At 43.4% G+C, this 20967-nt stretch overlaps 1 protein-coding gene across 4 annotated transcripts in view; it reads left to right on the forward strand.

Moving 5' to 3' along the window:
• The window catches only part of PDCD4 (programmed cell death 4), a 50972-nt gene extending 33651 nt beyond the window's left edge, over positions 1 to 17321 (forward strand). For all 4 annotated transcript variants that reach the window (XM_054983339.1, XM_054983336.1, XM_054983337.1 and 1 more), the window contains 6 exons: positions 1323 to 1420; positions 2300 to 2414; positions 14336 to 14443; positions 14917 to 15027; positions 15759 to 15898; positions 16628 to 17321. In XM_054983339.1, the coding sequence (XP_054839314.1) occupies positions 1323 to 1420; positions 2300 to 2414; positions 14336 to 14443; positions 14917 to 15027; positions 15759 to 15898; positions 16628 to 16688 (633 nt within the window). In that variant the 3' untranslated portion in view covers positions 16689 to 17321. The remainder of the gene's footprint in view (positions 1 to 1322; positions 1421 to 2299; positions 2415 to 14335; positions 14444 to 14916; positions 15028 to 15758; positions 15899 to 16627) is intronic.
• The last annotated feature ends 3646 nt before the right edge of the window (positions 17322 to 20967 follow it).

Below are 20967 nucleotides of genomic sequence, written 5' to 3' on the forward strand. Positions count from 1 at the left end.
AGCATCTGGTTTGTAGCCAGGTATTACTGATCTGTAGATTTAAGCATCTGTATGCAGGGGCCACTTAGCTTTTCGATCTATGATAACTAGATTTGTTGAAAAGCACTGCACTTAGAAATGCTCTGTTGTCTGTGCTTTCAGAACCACTATGCCCTTTTTATTTTACAATAGCAAGAGCCTAAGCAAGCATATAAAGGCAATGAAAAAAAGAAAAGCCACTTTGGGAAAGGGTGATTTAGAGTGTATTCAGAGCACTTCATGTAAATATCTTGGTCATCTTTATACCACTCCTGTAAATCATGTTTTTATCCCAGTATTAAAGATGGGAAGTCTGAGAGCTGACAGAGTGAGTGCATCTGTCTGATCCTATCCTATCCAAGTGGCTTGTTGAGAAAAGACTGTCTATTGAATTGATCACTGAAGTGAGATTGGAACCAGGAATTTCTTGGCTCTTGGTCACTAAAAGATACAAGATTTCTTGTTTGTAGCAACCAGTGGGCTATAGGTAATCTGGTTAGAAATGCATCCTTCAGTACTTGTTTTGAGCAGGCATTGTGATGTGATTGATTACCCAACAGAAGAGATCTGGGTAGCTGAGCAACAGCACCTCTGTACATGTGCCAGTGCTTTAATTGCCTCAGAGGGAAACAGTAGGCTGCTAATGGTGGCGTGCCATTACTTGTCTGTAGTTCATCTTGTTGATCAAAGATCATATTTTCCGTTAGTGAATGAAAATTTCGTATGGATTGTGCCTCCTCCTTGCTTGGGGGGGGGGGGTGGGGTATATGCAAATTTTTGCAAAGGCTTCCAGTATCATGAGGAGGCACTGGATCCCTTCCTCTCTGTGCTTTGACAGGAGAGGGGAGAGTGGCAATTAAAGGAGAGGCCCTGGGTGATGTCTTAGAGGCCTGTTCCAGAGCTCTAGAAAGCGAAGCTGCTATACTGTCCTGCCACTGCAGTTCCACTCGAGTTACTGAGGCATTCTAAGTCAGTGTCATCTTTTTCACTCCAGCCGCCACTGCTAGTGAGCTAGAGGTAGAGGGAGCCAATACTGGTTTTTTAAGGCATTTCAGCATTTTGTCCTGCTGTGAAAGCTTTTCCATTCACAGAGCAGGCAGGGCATGGACAGATGTGTGTATGTGGAGTGCCTCCACAGAATTGTAGAAGCTTTTGCAAAAAATGTGCGTATGTCCCTGCCCATGAAGTGCTTACCCATACAAGGATACCTTCCAATCCTCTGATGAAAAGAAACCTTACAATAAGTTCAGTGTTTCAATCTAACCCAAATTGAGTCTGTAAGACCTATTTCTTTTTTGTGGCAGCTGGTGGGACAATTTATCGCAAGAGCTGTTGGAGATGAAATTCTGTGCAGTAGTTACATAGATGGCTACAAAGGTACTGTGGACTGTGCTCAGGCTCGGTAAGTGCTTAGCCTTTGTAGTTAAGCCCTGCTTCACAATTAAACCTAATTAAAGCATTCCAGAATCTGTACTCGTGAAGTAAACTGGGTATGCCTGTCTACTTAAAAAAAACAAAAACAAAGCAAAATTTGGGTTTTGTGGAGATTCTTTCTCTCAAAATTGTAATGGTAATTTTCCCCCACATTGTATGTCTTACGGAATTTTGTGTCACCAGAACATTGATGGCTAAATGTACAGAATTCAGAGAAAGTGAATAATTAACAAAAGCACAAGTATGATACATTTTGAAGGCATCATTTCTAATGTTTACAGGTACTCCTAAGTATTTGGCTAGGAATGGATGATAGGAATACAGTCAATTTGCTCAACTATCTGGGTGTTATTGGTGACAGTATGCAGTACTGGGTAGACTATTGGTTTGAAACAATAGGGCTTATATTCTTCAGCATAGAAGGGTTATATAGGTGGTGTGTTCTTAATAGACAAGATTCTGCTCTGTGAACTTCTTTATTTTGGCATAAGCAAACCCAGTACCTTCTGACACCACCTATTATTTTTCCAAACATATTAGCTCTTGATGCAGCAGAATTATTTTTGTTCTACTGTGGTTATGTGCGAGCAATAAATTATTGTATTTTGTGTTGTATTGATGCCTTTGTAGTGAAATAGCTACAGCTCTTTAAGCTTATTTTGAACATGTGGTACCTTGTTATTTTTGTGTACTGTGATCACTTTGGTGAGAAGATCTTGAATCAAGTCTTGATACATATCCTTTGCACGAATACTTCATTTTGGTGAATGTATAGGTGTATAAAGATGACTGACTGTATATGCTAGTGGGTTTATTTATATATGTAACTTAACCTTTTTCTTCATAGTGCTGCTCTGGATCGAGCTACTGTGCTGCTAAGTATGACCAAAGGTGGGAAGCGCATAGACAGTGTATGGGGATCAGGAGGTGGACAGCAATCTGTAACAAATCTTGTTAAAGAGGTATTTAATTTAAAAATGTAGCTGTTTGTTACTAGATTATATATACAAATTAGTAGATATTCAATAAGATTACATTGCTTCAGGGGATTATCATGTTGAATGATGATGGGCTCATAGATCAGTGACCAAGCATATATACTGTATGTATATGGTCCTAGGTTCAATCCTCAACATCTTTAGTTGAAATGTGCTGTCAAATGATTAGACAATATGTGACTTGAATAACTTTAATTTTCTTAATATTAGAAATGACTTCAGTTGAATTAATTATGTTTGGTAACAACTGTTCGTCATCAGTCTTCAGTGCCGTCCCACCTTGGGGACTGTGCAGGTGCAGGCCAGCTGCCTGGAAATTTTTAAAAGCTCTCAAGCAGTAGGGGGCACTCCTCCTCAGCTACTCGCATGTGCGGAGGCTTCCCTCCGAGTGCTGTGTTGCTGGGTGGAGCGATCCCCTTTCCCTCAGTTTTCTCTGAGCCTTTCTCTCAGAAGAACATGATGAACAATGGTTACAGGTAGGTACAACCTGTTTTCTCTCTCTCCCTCTCTCTCTTCTTTGAGTCTTTTCTACTTTTTCTCTTGGATAATCAACAAAAAATATGTCTCAAAAGGCGTTATTCAAGAAGTGTTCCCGATGTGACACAAAAATGCTACATTCAGACGAGCACAAGCTGGTCCTCCTGTGTCTTGGTGAGGGCCAGAATGTTGGAGCTTGCCAGCACTATAAGCGATTCACACCCAAGGCCAAACATGACTGCACTGTGCACTTAAAGGCAGTTCTTTGGCAGTGGGAAAATATGTGGACAAGAGGGCTGAAATTTACATTAAGCTCCAGTATTAAAGAAATTTTTTACAAAATAATGTATCATTGGTATATGACTCCTGAAAAATTGGCTAGAATGTATAAGGGGGCGTCAAATGTATGTTGGAAATGTGCCAAACAAGAAGGGACATTTTTTTCATATGTGGTGGACTTGTAAGAAAGCAAAGACTTTTTGGTTCAGATACAATCATCAATTCAGAAGATTTTGAAGATTAAACTTCAGCTGAAACCAGAGACTTTTCTATTGGGAATAACGGACAAACAGTTGGAAAAAAGCTTTAGAACACTGTTTTTATACTTTATTACAGCGGCAAGAGTACTTTATGCACAAAAGTGGAAAACTACAACATTGCCTACAGTGGAGGAATGGTTGACAAAAGTTTTGGAGTTTGTGTCAATGGCAAAACTTACTGCATTGATTAAAGAAAGGACATTAGTTAACTTCTTGACTGAATGGAAACTGTTAATAGACTTTTTGCATGAAAGGGATAAAAAGTATTTGATGACATCTGCGTTTATGGATTAAGAAACATGAACAATAGAAAAAAGAGGGATTTTGTGACTAACCTAGAATAAGTGTGACTCTAGAAATGATATATACTTGTTGCAGAGAAAAATGGAACTCAACCTATAGTGTAATCTAGGTTTTTGTTTTTTTTCTTTTCCCTTTGCCTTTTAATTATATAGATATATGTATTGTTAGTGTGTCATGTTTAGAATTGTGTGTTTTTTCTTATTCTTTATGTTTGTTTATTATGTTATGGTGCATAGTTTATAGTTTAAATAAAGAAAAATTTAGAAGTGAAAAAGGCAGTTCTTTGGGAAATGTCCCTCACAGGTTCCACCAAGCTGGCCGTACCATCTTCCGCCAAGCAGAAACCAAAGGTGTGATCCAATCAGACCCATCCGTTGGTTCCAAAATCCACTCCGCCTGTAAATGCCTCAACTCCGACTAAACACTCAAAGAAGTCGGATCCAAAGAAGCACTGCTCCCCTGACCAAGGTGAATGCGTTGCATCGGAATCATCAGAGAAGAAACTGAAGGCAAAGACCAAGCATCCAAAGCGTCCAGTCTCGACTCCTTCACACCGTCACCGACACCACTCTTCAACATCTTCCCTCATCATAGAGGAAGAGATCATTCAGGCACCATTGACACCTTTGCCTCCTCATACCCCGTCCTTGCGACATAAGGAAGAGGACCTCAGCCTGACTGAAGAATCCCAGCCAAGTTTTTCTCTGGAATCGGTCCCGGTTCCGTTCACTACAGCTTCGGTTCTGACGAGCAACTGTCGGAATCCACCTCAGCAGACCATCGCTTGGAGTTGGACTCATGTGTCACCGTCGTCTGATTATGACAAATGTGAGGAAATCGGCTCCCATTCTGATGCAATCTCAGAACTGGCATTAGACCCATCACCAGAGGAGACGGTTGGGGACATTACCTCTCCCTCACCTACTGAAGACTCCTGCTTGTTCTCCGAGCAAATGACCTGAATGGCCTGAGCCCTAGACCTTGACATCTCCTCGGAGATGCCCAAACCCACGAGCAAGGTCCTCGAAGTTTTGTATAGCAAAAACCCTGCTTCTGTTGCCTTCCCAGCCATAGAAGACCTGCTTGACATAGCTTGATGACATCTGGGAGAAGCCTACTTCATCTCCAGCTATGTCTAGGAAGATAGACAATTCCTACAAGTTGCAACAAAAAGATTGTTCTCCATCTGAGGCAGAGGACATATTGATGGGTGATTCCCCCCTCTAGTTAGGGAGGCAGGAACAAGTTTTCTACTTCCTATCTTCCTAGTGGGAGTCACCCTTTCAGTTTCATTCCTGCCTCAACAGGGAGAGCAGCTTCATCCGAGCACTGCCTTGCCTTTCAACTGTTTTTCTTCCTTCGCTTCTACTTTCCAGAACCTGATTCTTGCCTTGTTTACTCCTTTCTGTTATTAACTCCTTGCTATTCTTTTTCTCTCTGCATGCCTGCTAGAAGGCTTGCAGGGGAAGCTTTCTTCTTTCCTTTGGCTGTGGTGGCCATTTCATGGCAAGAGAGAATCATGGACCAACAGTAGGATGGAAAATCACAGGGGGACATGATGGATTCCTCTCTGAAGGAAAGTTGGAAGCCCCCCTCACCTCTGCTTCCCGGCAACAACCCCAGAGACAGTGGGGCAAACCTCAAGGAAGCCACAGCTGTGGCCACTCATATCGCGAAGAGACCAGAAGCGCAAAAGGTGCTATTCCTCCCTGAGCAAAGTAAACACGGCAGCCATTTCTGGCCCCGCAAATGAGAGCAACATTGCCAACCAGCTGGGAGGTGGCTATGGAGTGGATTTTTCCACATCCTTAAGCCAGTCTAGTAGCGTAAGACCCAGTGTGGGGTAGCCAAGCTGGTCTGAGATTCAACAATCATTCGTGCCCCCGTGGCAAACGAAGGAGGGCTACTTGTGAATAATGGGATGGGATCGGGACCTGTGGTAATACCTCAGGAATTCCTAAATGTCATTAGACAGACTATTTTTTTAAGCTAGTTTATCTTACCTCAGAAAGCCACAGCAGCCATTTCTGGCCTTGCCAATGCTGGCAACCTTGCCAACAGACCAGGAGGTGACTGTGGAGTGGTTTCCTACATCCAAAGCAAATCAATGAGCGCAGGATCCAGCGAGAGCACCAAATGGCAATGGCCCCAGTGCTGTTGATAGTCTACTTGTGAGCAATACAATTGGGTCAGGCATTGCAATGCTCTCCCCAGATTTCCTAAACTTGATTACATGAACTGAGACTGCCAATTTTGGTCAGAGTGCTGAGGGAAGAGACAGGCCTCCCACTGGTTCTTCCTTCAGGCCTCCCACTCCCCAAACGGAACTGTGAAAGAGGCAATTTCGCACAAAGGGAATCTTATCAGGTCCTCTGAGGCAGCTAGAAAGGAAACCTATTCCAGAAAAAGAAAGCGAAACTGAAGCTGATGCAGATAGTGAAGTTTTTTCTCCCTATTGGTTCCATATATGCTTACAGGCCCCTTTTTTCCTCCAGGGAATGGGGCATGCTCTCTCCAGGGTTCTCAGTCTCTTCTAATCAGCACAGAGTAACTTTATTCAGTAGAAACAAACAAGAGCACAACGCCTAGCAGGCCTTCAGTCAGCTCATGTAGACATGAGTAAACCCTGGGCTGGAGTAGAACTGCTCCAGTTCACTGTCCGTCTTCTGTGCAGCCCCACATGGGACTGCGCCTGTGCAGGCCTGCCGACCGGAATTTTTCTTTTCTAGCCAACGTCCACTGGGGGCGCACGTACGCACCAATGCGCATGCGCGGCTTTTCCCGCCCGAGCGACATTGGGCAACGTCACCCCCTTCCCCTCAGTTTCTTCTTTGCCGCTGACCGGTGAAGATCTAGCTGTCCGCTGTGAGAAGAAACGCCATTTTGAGAGTGAGATCGTTCATCTTTCTGTCAGAGTATGTCTGAGAAGTTGCTGTTTAAGCGCTGTTCGACCTGTTCAACACCAAGGCCCTCTGCGACGAGGCCGTTCGGATTTGGGAATGGGCCATGGACAGAGGCGTGTTCATTCATGCAGTCCATATTCCTGGCACCACCAATGTCATCGCGGACAAACTGAGTCATATGCGATCCGACAGCTACAAATGGACCATAGCAGACGGCTACCTGAACACCATCTTATTGGACTGGGGGTTCCCAGACATAGACCTCTTTGCATCGGAGGACAACAAGAAGGTCCCGCGATTTTGCTCCAGGGGAGGTCTAGGTCACCACTCCCTCGGGGACGCGTTCCAGATACGCTGGACAGGGCACCTGTTTTACGCCTTCCCTCCGTTCCCGCTGTTGTCTCGAGTCATCAGCAAAATTCAGAGGGATGGGCCTCACATAATTCTAGTGGCGTCCTTTTGGCCCAGACAGGCTTGGTTCCAACATGTCATGCAGCTTTCACAGGGGTCATATTATCGGTTCACTCTGAACCCGGACCTTCTGTCCGACAAAGGGGTTTGGTATCACGACCTACCCAAACTGAGCCTCACTGCTTGGCACATTCTGGGCCGGAAGGGATGTCTGACAGAGTAGCTGAGATTTTGCTGAATGCGCGTAGGGACACTACTCGCAGGTCATACTCTGCTAAATGGAAGTGTTTTGAGGCCTGGGCTAATGACAAAGGGGTGAATGTTTGGGATTGCCATCTGTCATCTGTGTTTGAGTTCCTTCTGTCTCTAAAGGATGGGGGACTCTCTAATTCCTCTATTAAAGTTTATTTGGCGGCTATTTCAGCCTTCCACCCTAAGATAGATGGGAAAACGGTTTTCTCCCACAGTTTGTCGAAATCTTTTTTAAAAGGGTTGCATAACATGTTTCCACAAGTCAAGGAAATTGTTCCCCAATGGTCACTGCAAGTAGTATTGGCGGGGCTTATGAAATCGCCCTTTGAACCGCTAGCTACTTGTGAGTTAAAATGGTTGTTCTGGAAAGTGGCTTTCTTGATCGCGATTACATCTGCCCGCAGAGTTAGTGAGTTGGCGGCCCTAAGGTGGGATCCGCCTTTTCTGAAGGTCCATCAAAATAAAGTGGTTCTGAGGCCTGACCTTCGTTTTAGACCCAACGTTTCCACTCAATTTCATACCTCACAGGACATTGTCCTGCCTATCTTTTTTCCTGACCCTTCTGATAACTCTGAAAGGGCCTTACATTCTTTGGATGTGAGAAGGGCTATTTTATTTTACCTTCAACGTACTTCACAGTTTAGGTGTGCCAAACAACTGTTTGTGTGCTATTATGGGCCCAGGAAGGGAAGGGCTACTACAGCTCAATCAATTTCTCGCTGGGTTACTCAGACTGTTAGGGCCTGCTACTCGCATGCTAAGTTACCTTGCCCTTTGGAAGTTAAAGCTCATTCCACCAGAGCGCAAGCTGCCTCTGTGGCCTTCCTTAGGGACGTTCCCTTGCAAGACATCAGGGCTGCAACGTGGTCGTCTTCTGACACGTTTGCTAAGCATTATGCACTAGATGTGTGGGAAAGGAAAGAGGCTGCTGTTGGTCAAGCAGTACTTCAGTCTCTTTTTCAGTGAGAACACATGCCCGCCTCCTGGGTAAGTGGCTTGTGAGTCTCCCATGTGGGGCTGCACAGAAGACGGACAGTGAAAACAGAGTTGCGCTTACTGTAACTACTGTTCATTGACGTCTTCTGTGCAGACACACAACCCTCCCTCCTACCCCGCTGTGTTCTTCCAGATAATGTGAAGGCATTCGGCGGCAAAGGAGAAACTGAGGGGAAGGGGGCGACGTCGCCCAATGTTGCTCGGGCGGGAAAAGCTGCACATGCGCATTGGTGCGTACGTGCGCCCCCTAGTGGACGTTGGCTAGAAAAGAAAAATTCCAGTCGGCAGGCCTGCACAGGCGCAGTCCCATGTGTGTCTGCACAGAAGACGTCAATGAACAGTAGTTACGGTAAGCGCAACTCTGGTTTTTTTAGTATCCTGGGACCAACATAAAACAGACTCCACAGCATTACAATTGCCTATGCTGAGAGAGTTCTTGCTGCAGTTGTGTTCATCCTATCTCTGGAATCTTTCCTGTATGACACCATTTTTAACAAGAGACCGTTTTGGTGTTATGCCTGGAGTGTTGGGCTGGGATCTAGGAGATCCAGATTCTCATGCCATTCTCCCTGGGAGATCTGCCTGTGGCCTTGGGCCTGTAGCATTCTCTAGGCCTGGCCTACCTTGTGGGTTTGTTGTGTGGCTAGAATGGAAAGATATGAAATGTACTAGGGTCTGAGTCTGTCCAGACACCTCACATATGTAGCTCCTGGCTCTCTGACTAGAGGGTGGGACTCACCCATCAAGATGTCCTCCTTTCCTCAGAGAGAAGGACCCTTCACGGTGAGTATCCAATGGTCCGTTCTTTTCTCTTCAACTACCCTCACCCTTCCTCCCTGGTAACAGAGGAGATACAATCTAGACACTGTTATGGGTCCCACTCATCTCCAGTCGATAAGGAGGGAAGAAAACTGGATGCCCTAGGGAGGAGGATATATTCCTCAGCTGTGCTTGAATTTAGGATCATAAATTATCAAGCCATTATGGGCTTTTACAATCTGTTCTTACGGGATTGCCTCTCCAACTACACCCAAGATCTCCCAGAGGACAGGAGAACGCTAATCAGGGTACTCCAAGGCAAGGTGACAAGACTAACAAAACAGCAAATGTCAACCGGGAAACACTCTGCAGGCTGTACAGCCTCCTCTATGGCCTTGACCATTGTCCTAAGACAACACTCTTGGCTCTGCTCCACCGCCCTGCCTCAGGAGAAACGGAACAAGATTGAGGATTTCCCCTTTGAGGGTGCTTCTCTGTTCTCTGAGTGCACCAATGAATCTCTTCAGCAAATGAAGAAGAATCAGCAGACAGCTCGCTCCCTTGAGGTAATTGCCCCCTATCAGCAACAACAGCAGCAACACTCATAGTGGAAAAGAAGGATGGCGGACTTTGCCCTATTTTGGACCCTTGCAGTTTAAACATGTTCATTAAAGTTGAGAAATTTAGAATGTTAACTCTGTTCAGTGTCTTACAATATCTAGAAACAGACAGCTGATTCGCTGCTATAGGTTTGAAAGACGTATATTTCTACATTGCCATACACCCAGGGCATAGGAAATACCTCAGATTTTCCTTCCAAGGGGAGGTTTTTCAATACAGTCCTCCCTTTTTTTGCCTATCTTCAGCACCCCACGTGTTCACAAAATGCATGGCGGTAATTGTGGCCCATCTTAGGTTGTCAGGGTGCTCCATCTACCCATATTTAAACGACTGGCTCCTAGTGGCACAATCTAAGGCTGTACTCCAGGAACACATTACTGTAACCATTCAAATGCTGTCCCGCTTGGACCTCATCATTAATTGGTAGATGTCATCTCTCCTTCTGTCTGACCATACAGTTTACAGGGCCAGACTAGACACCACATTAGGAAAGGCCTTCTTGCCCATAGATAGGGCAAAATCACTACAGTTGGTAGTTACCAGGTTCCAGAGAAACTGCTTCCAATCGGCATTATTCATTCAGAAACTTCTAGGGCTCATGGCATCCGCTATGAGTGTCACACCTTTTTCCCGCCTCTACATGAGGCCCCCACAGAACTGGTTCGTTAGACACTTCAACACGCTCAGGGATCCACAACAGAGGAGGCTCTCCATCCCTGGACGTGACATCAGATCTTTAGACTGGTGGACCACCGAGGAGAACCGACTCAGGGGAATACACTTTGGACTCCAGTTACTGGAAGTTTCCATTACTACTGATGCCTCCTTTATGGGGTGAAGGGCGCATTGTGGTGACCTCTCCATACAAGGGGAATGGTCAGACTCAGAAAAGGATATGCATATAAATGTATTGGAATTAAGAGCTATTCGCTATTCCCTTGTTTCCTTTGCAGATTTCTTGCAAGACAAGAGGGTTCAGGTCCACACAGACAACACCATCACCCTCTGTTACTTGAACAAACAAGAGGAAATGGTTTCTTTGACTCTCTGCTCAGAGGCATCGCAGCTATGGCACTGGGCTAAAGAACACAACGTCTCACCACAAGCAATCCGTATTGCAGGCACCATGAACAGGAGAGTGGACACCTTAAGCAGGGTGTTCATACCTCACTACGAGTGGTCCATCAATCCCATTTACCTTCGACTCATCTTTCAAAGATGGAGAACACCAGATACAGATCTATTCGCAATCTCACACAGCACCAAGGCCAAAGCCTTCTGTTCCATGGTGTGGGGTTGGATCCCCAGTCCCTCAGGGCTGCCTTCCAGGTTCCTATGGGACTGGGGCCCATACCCTTAATACCCAGGGTATTGGCCAGAATCAAACAATTCAGAACACACTGCATCTTGATCACCCCTTTTTGGCCACGCAGAGACTGGTTCCCAACCCTTTGGGAAATGTCCAGAGGCTCCCACGTGTATCTTCCCAAAGGACCAGACCTCATCCACAGAGGGTGGATTCTGCATCACAATGTGACCATTCTCAAACTTACAGCATTGCTTCTACTTCTCTAGATGCCCAAAAAGCATCCACTAGGTCTTCTTATGGCCATAAGTAGTTTCGCTTCTTGTTCTAGATAGCTTACACAGGTTTTTCCCCATTTTCCTGCCCACTATCACTTATTTTGGATTGCCTGTTATCACTCCTCAAAGGGGAGTGATACACCCTTACCAATTTCTCATCATGACGAAGTCAAAGATGTCTATAGACTTACCTCGGAAGGTCAAACAGAGCCTCTTGTGGTGGACCAAGGACCAAAATAAAATTGTTCACAGACACAAGTCTCACGGGATGGGGAGGGTCCTTGTAAGGAATTCTGACCCAGAGTTGGTGGTTCCCAGAGGAGTCACATCTCCCAATCAACGTTCTAGAGTTGAGAGCCATCAGGCTGGCCTTAACCACGTTCTCAAACAAGATAGTGGAACGAAACATTTTGATCCGTACCAACGTGTCAGCGAAGTCTTACATCAGTTGACAAGGGGGGACCCTTTCCTCAGCACTCATTAAGGAGGCAACCAAGATCCTGACCTGGACAGAATCCCACCTAAAGTTGATTAGGACAGAACACGTAAGAGGGCTGGGAAATGTGCAGGCAGATTGGCTGAGCAGACAAGCCATTCAGCCAAGGGAGTGGGCTCTCAAGAGAGAAACTTTTCAGACAATAGCGAATCATTTTGGAATGCCCATAATGGACTTGTTCGCATCCCACTTGAACCATCAGGTTCCTCGGTTCATGTCCTGATTTCAACACCCATGCTCAGAGAACAGAGACACACTCACTTCTCAGTGGCCTCAGGGTCTCCTGCGCTTTCCCGCCAATACCGATAATTTCAAAACTCCTCTGAAAGATACAGGAACAGGGAGCTCAAATCATACAGATAGCTCCATGGTGGCAGAGATGTCCATGGTTCTCGTCTCTACAGAAATTGGCGGAGGTGCCTCCTCTACCACTTCAGACGACCCTGGACCTGCTACATCAGGGGCCAATCTGGCATCCCCGCCCAGAACAGTTGTGCCTGACAGCCTGGAAATGGAGAGGGACTCCCTAGCCGGCCTAGGTTTCCAAACGAGGGTAGTCAGTACAATACTGGCTTCAAGGAAGGTTTCGACTACAAGAATTTATAACACCACTTGGAAGGTTTTCACGAGATGGGCTAGGTGAAAAAAGGTGGATCCTCTACACCCATCCCTAAGTGAGGTGTTGACGTTCTTACAAGATGGCCTAGATTCAGGACTAAAACCGGCCACTATTAAAAGGCAAATTGCAGCCCTGGACTCGATTTTACCACTCATGGAAGGTGTAAAGTTGTCTATCCATCCGCATGTCCAGCGTTTTCTTAAGGGGGCAACTTTACTAAGCCCACCGACAATCCATTGGTTCCCGACTTGGAGACTTAATATAGTTCTCCAGGCTTTGACTAAACCTCCATTTGAGCCACTGAAAGAAATTTCTCTAAAATGGCTGAGGTTAAAGACTATTTTCCTGGTTGCTATCACATCTGCTAGAATAATATCGGAACTCTGTCAGTGAACCCTCACCTATGAATATTTCACAAAGATAAGGTGACCTTGCGCATGGACGCTACCTTTATTCCAAAAGCAAGTTCCACCTTCCATAGATGTCAAGAGATTGGTCTGCCTTAGTTCTGCCTAGCGCTGAGGCACCCTAAGGAGAAGGAATGGCATTGTCTAGATGTGAAAAGGTCCTTCAAAGCTTATCTCAACAGGACAGAAGGCATTAGAAGGTCAGAGTCCATCTTCATTAACGTCAGCCCTCCCAATGTTGGGAGGAAAATGTTTTCGGTAGCCATAGGTAGGTGTATCCGATCCTGCATCGCAGAGGCATACAGAGCATCAAATAGAGAAGTACCCGAAGGCATCACAGCTCACTCTGTAAGGAGTGCAGCTACCAATGAAGCATTCAACAATCAAGCATCAGTAGAAGAAGTGTGTAAGGTGGCCACGTGGTCAACAATCTCCACATTTGTAAAACACTATAAACTGAACTTGTATGACTCAGCAGATGCCGCCTTTGGGAGGAGAGTTCTCCAACATGTAATCCAGACCGAAGACCATAACCCACCCGAGGGAAACTAACTGCTTTGGGAGCACCCAAGATGTCCTCCGCCTCAGAGGGAGAACGGACCATTGGATACTTACCATGAAGGGTCTTTCTTCTCTGAGGAACAGAGAACATCTTGCTCTCCCAGGGTCTTCATATACTGGTATTTCCTCACTTTTCCTTTAAGTACTATACTATACTATCTTTTTACGTCTTTCTTCCTCTTGCACTTCAGAGTTAAAGTTAAAATTCAAGTCCAAGTTAAAGTTAGGTGTTACAGATTAAGTTACTGCTTTGTGGAGTCATTCGAACTGAGAGGAGGGGTGACCCACACACCAACAGGAAGAGGAAGAAATAATTGAGTTCCTGCCTCCCTGATTGGATGGTAGGAATCACCCGAGATGTCCTCCATTCCTCAGAGGAGAAGGACCCCTTCACAGTAAACATCCAATGGTCCGTTCTAGTTATATGTTATAGGGTGTGTGTATATTGGTAGAACATTAACTTTCTTCTGTATCCTGCATGGTGATCAATTCAGGTGGAAAATTAGAAACAAATCTTGCTGCAAGCTGTGTAATGTGTGTTTTATGTGTTATCAAGTTACTTCTGAGTTATGGTGACTCTATTTGTTAATGACCTCCAAAACGTCCTATCATAAACAGATTTGCTCAATTCTTACAGACTGAAGGCTGTGGCTTTGGGTCATCTTCTTTGAGTCTTGTCTTCTCATGGTGTAACCAAAGTACATGAGCCTCAGTTTAATCATTTTAGCTTCTAGGGAGAATTCAGGCTTGATTTGATCTAAAACCCATTTATTTGTCTTTTGGGGGGTGCAATGTATCCATAAAACTGTCCTCCAACATCACATTCCAAAGCAATCAATTTTCTGTCAGTTTTCTTCATTTCAAACATTCATACATAGTAATGGAGGTGCCATAGTATAAATTCTCGACTGTGAGCTGTAATACTCGTCTAATACTCCCTTGTTTTTAAATTGATAGATTGATATGCTGTTGAAAGAATACCTTCTTTCAGGAGATGTTTCAGAAGCAGAGCGTTGCCTTCAGGAGTTAGAAGTACCCCATTTTCACCATGAGCTTGTATATGAAGTAAGGCAGAATATAAGCTTCTCTTGTTTCTAAATACAAATTATCTCCACTTTAAATTCCCTTTAGCCCCTGCAGCATCTCCCTTTTCCTGTTTCCCTCCCTCCCAGGTTCTGTTCCTGCTGTTTCCATCGTCAGCTTTACCTACATCTCTCCCCTCCCCTTTCTTGTTGCAAAGTTCCCTTCTGTGAGCACTTGTATAGCATAGGATGCAAGTTTTAATCTTCTTTTGGTTTTCTGTTATATTTTTAGTTTTAGATGTGTGCTAAAAATGGATCATGACTAGCAAATAGAATTGTGTAACATCAAGTCTTCGGTCACTATTGCACTATTTTGGGTTGCTGGAGGATAGGTTGTTCTTGGGCATTACGTAGTATCTGTCCTGCTTTGTAGTACATTTGTAGTTTTATTGCTTGCTGAACTCATGTGCTTTTACACTGTTTTCACTCTACACTCCATCTGCACTTGCATTTTAGGCTGTTGTGATGGTTTTGGAATCAACTGGAGAAACAAACTTTAAGATGATGCTCAATTTGCTGAAATCCCTCTGGAAATCTGCTGTCATTACTATGGACCAAATGAAACGAGTAAGCATGACTGGCAGATTTCCAAATGTATCCTGTTTATTATTAACTGATATCTAACAGTAGTACATTAGATTTGTGTCCACCAGTTACCATTTAACCAAATTGCCCGAGTCGTGGTGCTGAAATGTTGGAACTCCATCCCCAAGTTGATTTGTCTGTCTCCATAGTTGTCTTCTGTCAGTGCTCTTATTGGCCTTCCTCATAACTGCTGTTATGTGTGTTTGTATGCCTGTATGTTTTTATTTGTTTAAATATTTTATATATAACTTATTTTAAATGTCTTAATGTTTGCCATCTTGTGGGGGAGAACCTTATTTGGACAGAAAGATGGCATAGAAATGTTTTAAATAAATATTTGAGAATGCTTCTGTCATTTGAAGAAGCAGGACTGGAAATTTCAAACACTACCATGCAGTTTGCCGACTGCTTAAAATCATATTTATTATAAAAAATTATTGAGAAATGTTCACGACACTTCTCCAAGAAAAGAGATGGTTTACAAGTTTCAAAGTCTTAATAGTCACCTCAAGGCATTTGTAAATACATGTAATGTAATGTAAATACATTTTAAAAGTGTATTTAATTTGTATAAAACCACTCTTCTCACTCCTTTCTGTCTGATAGCCAAATTTGGAAGTTGCAGTGAATTTTAATTTTATGACAGATTTCAGAGCAAAGAACCCATAATCCCTGAGCTGAATGCTGTTTTCTTCCTAATTCTGATGTTGCAGGGTTATGAACGAGTTTACCGTGAAATCCCAGACATTAATCTTGATGTGCCACATTCATACTCTGTGCTGGAACGGTTTGTAGAGGAATGCTTTAAAGCGGGAATAATTCCCAAACCATTGAGAGACCTCTGTCCTTCCAGGTATATAAGAAAAAATTGTTTGAGAGGTATCTGCAGCATATTAACCTTAAGGATACTGATCTAATTGGTTTAACGCAGGAATGTGGCCATTTCCAGTGGGCAGCTGAATCGTCACCTGATCAAGATGAAAGGAGTTGGTCAAATTGGATAGATAGGCAGGGGCAGTACCTAACCCAGATTTATCATGACATTTAAACCTCTATCTGTCTGAGGCTCTATACTGGATGGAAGTGAGATAGGTCATGTGCATATTGCTTCTCTATGCTTTCTCAGGATTGAGAATATTGCCAGTTTGTCTTCTGGTCTGAACTGTAAGTCCTTGAATCATTTTACAGTAACATGGTACATACATATTTGTTGGAGTGTTAATAAATGTTCTAGTCTCCATGATCAGTCATCCTGGAATTGCTGTCTAGTCTTCAGTTGATCTTCCAAGGATAAGAGTTTCTAAGTTGCTTCTTCACTTATGCTTTTTATTCCTCCCGGTGTTCCATAATTTCTCTTCCCTCCCCCCATTATAGTCCCAAAATCTTCAAGGTACTATATTGTATTGTGAGAGCAACAAATATACGTAACCTATGTGCATACTTTTTAAAAAAACTTGTCGCACAGCATTTGTTTTTATCATTGAAGAACTCTAGAATTTCTCTCATCCTTACACGTCCCCCTCCCCCAATACCTAAGTAAGGGTAGATATAAACTAAAAGCTGCTTATTTGTTTCATTTTAGGGGAAGGAAGCGTTTTGTAAGTGAAGGAGATGGAGGCCGTCTGAAAGCTGAAAGCTACTGAAAACATGAATCAACTCTTACAGCCATAGAGATTTAAAGGGAATATATATGTATATATTCTTTAGTAAGAGTTGTTTAACACAGTTCATTTATTCTTAGAATATGCACTTGTTGGGGCACAACACTTCAAAAGGTTTTTAAACTTTGTGTTCACAAAGAAAATTCTTTTCTTGTGACCTATAATTGGGACAGAACAAGTAACTGCCTTTCTGTGGAGGTTTGCAGAAATAAGCTACTATTTTGTAAGTGCCATATGTTTGACCTAATCATTCCATGTTTTGCATTGATGCCTGCCTGCCTGCCACTCCTTTCTTTCAAGGACAGTGTTTTTGTAGTAAAATCACTGGTTTATACAAAGCTTTATAGAATAGGTCAAGTTAAGCTGCTGGAACCCTATTTTGGCTGCTGCTGTTAAAATACTGTGCTTTGGGAGGAAAAAAGTTATTTCTTTGTTTTAAAGAATCTAAGAAATTTAGTTTGGTCATTAGTGTATTCATTTTCCAGGGGAACATATTGATTAGGTCTTAAAGACTAGTTCAGCAAATGGTGGCTGGAACATCTATTTTTCTACAAAACTGGAGAAATGAATAGTTACAATAGACTATATTGCAAAATAAACTTTTTGTGAAGCAGAGCTTTGCCTTGCCTTCTTAAACAATTCTACATGTTCACTGACTCTCAGTTACATCTATGACAGGTCTGGTCCTTAAGTCTCCCATTTTTAAAATTTTATAATGGGCTACCTTCATCACTGCGTGGATAAATCCAGGTGGATAAACTACTGTCTACCAGAAGGTAAGAGCCCCGTGGCGCAAAGTGGTAAGCTGCAGTACTGCAGTCCAAGCTCTGCTCATGACCTGAGTTCGATCCCAGCGGAAGCCAGGTTTAGGTAGCCGGCTCAAGGTTGACTCAGCCTTCCATCCTTCCGAGGTCGGTAAAATGAATGCCCAGTTTTCTGGGGGTAAAGTGTAGATGACTGGGGAAGGCAATGGCAAACCACCCCATAAAAAGTCTGCCAAGAAAACGTTGTGATGCGACGTCCCTCCATGGGTCAGTAATGACTCGGTGCTTGCACAGGGGACTACCTTTACCTTTACCAGAAGGTAGGCAAGTGTAGTAATCTGTACCATCACCATTCCTGAGTTCAGTGAAATCAAGTTACAGCTAACTTAGGGTGACTCCATAGGGTTTTCAAAGCAAGAGATGTTCAGAGGAGGTTTGGGATTGCCTGCCTCTGCATAACTCCCTGGCTTTCCCTGGTGGTCTCCATTCCAAGTACTAATCATGGCTGATTCTACTTAGCTTCCAAGATCTGATAAGACCTAGCCTGGGCATTGGTTGTCAAGTGAAAAATGTTTTCTGTTGTAAACCTGATTTTTAAAAAAGGTTCCTCCATAATTGTGACCTCATCTAGATACTGAATTTCTGATTTCACATCCAATACACAGGACTCCAAAGTCAGGATTAAATCATTTTTAAAGTCTTTGCATATAAAGAACATAAGCCAAGATTAACAATACAGCACTTTTCAGTTTACTATTCATACCACATTTGTTTGCTATCTACACCAATACAGTAACAGGAGAAATCTATGCACATAAAATAGTGGATAAACATGGCTTCTGAATTATTGTGCTGACTGCTGAGCAAGCTGTTCCTGCTGTTTAATAGTTTCCTGTGCTTCACGCTGCATTTTCTCAAGCTTTTCTAAAGTAACTGATTTTAAAGGTAGCAACTTCGGCTTGCACAACACCATGGTAGTCACATCTTCCACTGCTAGCTTTCCTGAAAACAAGAAAAACAAAACTGTTAAACAAAATCTGGATTAAAATCTCCACAAAGCACACCAGGTATCCTTGGGACATTGAACCTGTTTTAACAAGAATCATGAGAATAAAACAAAGGAAAAAGAACCATGTATGGCCACCTAAGGACTTCACAACTAGCGCAGGATAACAATGCAATACAGAGCCCCACCCCTGCCCCTCCAATCATGGGCACCAAAGGTATAATGCCAGCACAGTACTAAAAACTTGTCTCTTGAGATAAGTCTTAACAAGTAATTGGGCAATCAACATAGTAAACAGGTTTCAAATGCATTGTTCTTTCCCACCCTACACAAACACGAGTTTATAAGCTGCCTCCACAGAAAAGCTCTCTGTATTTTAAGATCTGGGCTACTTCCATAACTGGGTTATTCATAAGAAAAAGCCTGAAGTCCCCTGCTAGCATCCTCCTCCTCTCCCAACAGAAAACCAAGGCTAAGGGCCAGTGTACTTTACCAAGGTTCAGCAAATCACAGATGCCAGGTCACCATGATGTCTAGAAATTTCATTGTGCCACCTAGTATTTTTAGCACTGATTTTATTTTAGTGTGTCTAAGTGATCTTAAGAAAAAGTATAAACCTGCCATTTCACATAAGAGTAAATTCTGCCCTATAACATAACTACATATGCATGAAGTTCTTGCCATTGCTTAGGTGTTAACTTTACACCATTCAGTGGTAGCAGATTTTCTTAACTAGCTGCTTTCTAGACTGCTATTTCAATTAAACAGATCTTTTTAAAGCAATCATTAAGTTATGAAAAATTGGGGAGAAGTTATAGTTATATGTTTTCTAATGATTTCCCCCCCAAAATTGTTATAGGTAAAGAGGTGCCTGAAGGCAATTTGGGATGGATGAGGTCTAACAAGCTGAAACATAATCCTGACAAAACAGAGGCGCTACTGCTAGAGGGAAGGTTTGACCCAGGAATGGGGATATCTCATATTCTGGATGGGGTTGCCCCCAAAGGAACATGTTTGTAGCTTGGGGGTGCTGCTGGACCTGGCCTCTTGTTGGATAAACAGGTCCAGGCACTTCTCACCAGCTTTGGCTGGTGAGAGCTGCAACCTTTCCTGGGCATGAAAGATCTTGCCAGTGCACTACAAACTCTGGTAACATCTAGATTAGATTACTGCACTGTGTTCTATGTTGGGCTGCTGGAAAGACTGTCTGGAAGCTACAATTGGCACAGAATGCTGTAGCCACACTGTTGATTGGAGTGGGTCATAGGGACCATCTCTCTCCAATTTTGATCTACCTGCACTCGCTCCCAATTTGATTCCAGGCCCAATTCAAGGTGCTGGTATAGACCTTTAAAGCCGTATATGACTTGGAGGCCAGCATACCTTAATGACCACCTTCTTCCATATGAACCTATCCATCAACTACTGTAATCTTAGGAGACCTTCCTTCAGGTGCCCCTGCCATCTGCGTGGCAACCCAAGAAATAGGGCCTACTCAGTCATGGTGCCAAAACTTTGCAACTCTCTCCCCAGGGAGATTTGCCCATCTCCCTTTGTCATTGTCTCCTGGCAGCCCAGTAAACTCTTATCTGCTATCTTCTCTTACCTTGTACGTGTGTTTATATGTGTTATGGTGACAACCCCATCACAAGCCTTTCACATGCGACCTCCCAGGCAGGTAAAAACTGGGTCACCACACACCACCTGTCTAGCCTCCACTATAGCCAGCAGAGAGCCCTGACCCCAATCCTTACTCTCTCCTCTTCCAGAGGCTCCCCCAGACAGGTAGCCAGTTCCCGGTATTTACCTCTGTTCATCCAGCTACAGCCCAGGGCTATTAAGGAAAAGGGAACCTGAAGGTTACTTTCCCTATATATACATTGCTACCATTTAAACTTGGCCCATTTAACATGACCAGAGTGTTTGTGTGTATGTGGCATTTTCCCCCCTCAACCAATAATTTCAAGCCAACTAGGGTTAAACAAAACAAAACAAAAACAAATTTTATTTACAAAACAGAATATAGGAGAGAACAGATTTTAACCTAAGAAACAAACAGAGAATGTTTCAATGTCACAGAACAGGTTTGTAATCAATTATCCTCTCTGCTGACTCTCCCCAGCAGAGTCTAAATCCTTCTCCCTCAGCAACTCCCAAAAGCCACCTTTTTATACAACTCTCATTGGCCCAGCATTCCACCCACTCCCATTGGCTGTCTCTCAAGGCAGGCAGAGCTGGAGCCAGTTCTGTCTGTCACATATGTCAATATTTTTATTGTATTTATGAATTTTAAATATAATTCTAATATTTTAATTATCTTTTTACCACTTTGGGGATCCTACTTTGAGATAAAAGGTTGAATATAAATATTTTAAATAAATATATTGCCAATTTTAAAAAAGCAGTCCTCAGTTTTGGGGGAGGAATGGCTGCTGTGTAGGCAGGACTAGAAGAATTCACTTTCCTATCCACACAGCTACCTTCCAAATTT

Source organism: Eublepharis macularius, chromosome 6 (genome assembly GCF_028583425.1).
Source record: "Eublepharis macularius isolate TG4126 chromosome 6, MPM_Emac_v1.0, whole genome shotgun sequence".
NCBI lineage: Eukaryota > Metazoa > Chordata > Lepidosauria > Squamata > Eublepharidae > Eublepharis > Eublepharis macularius.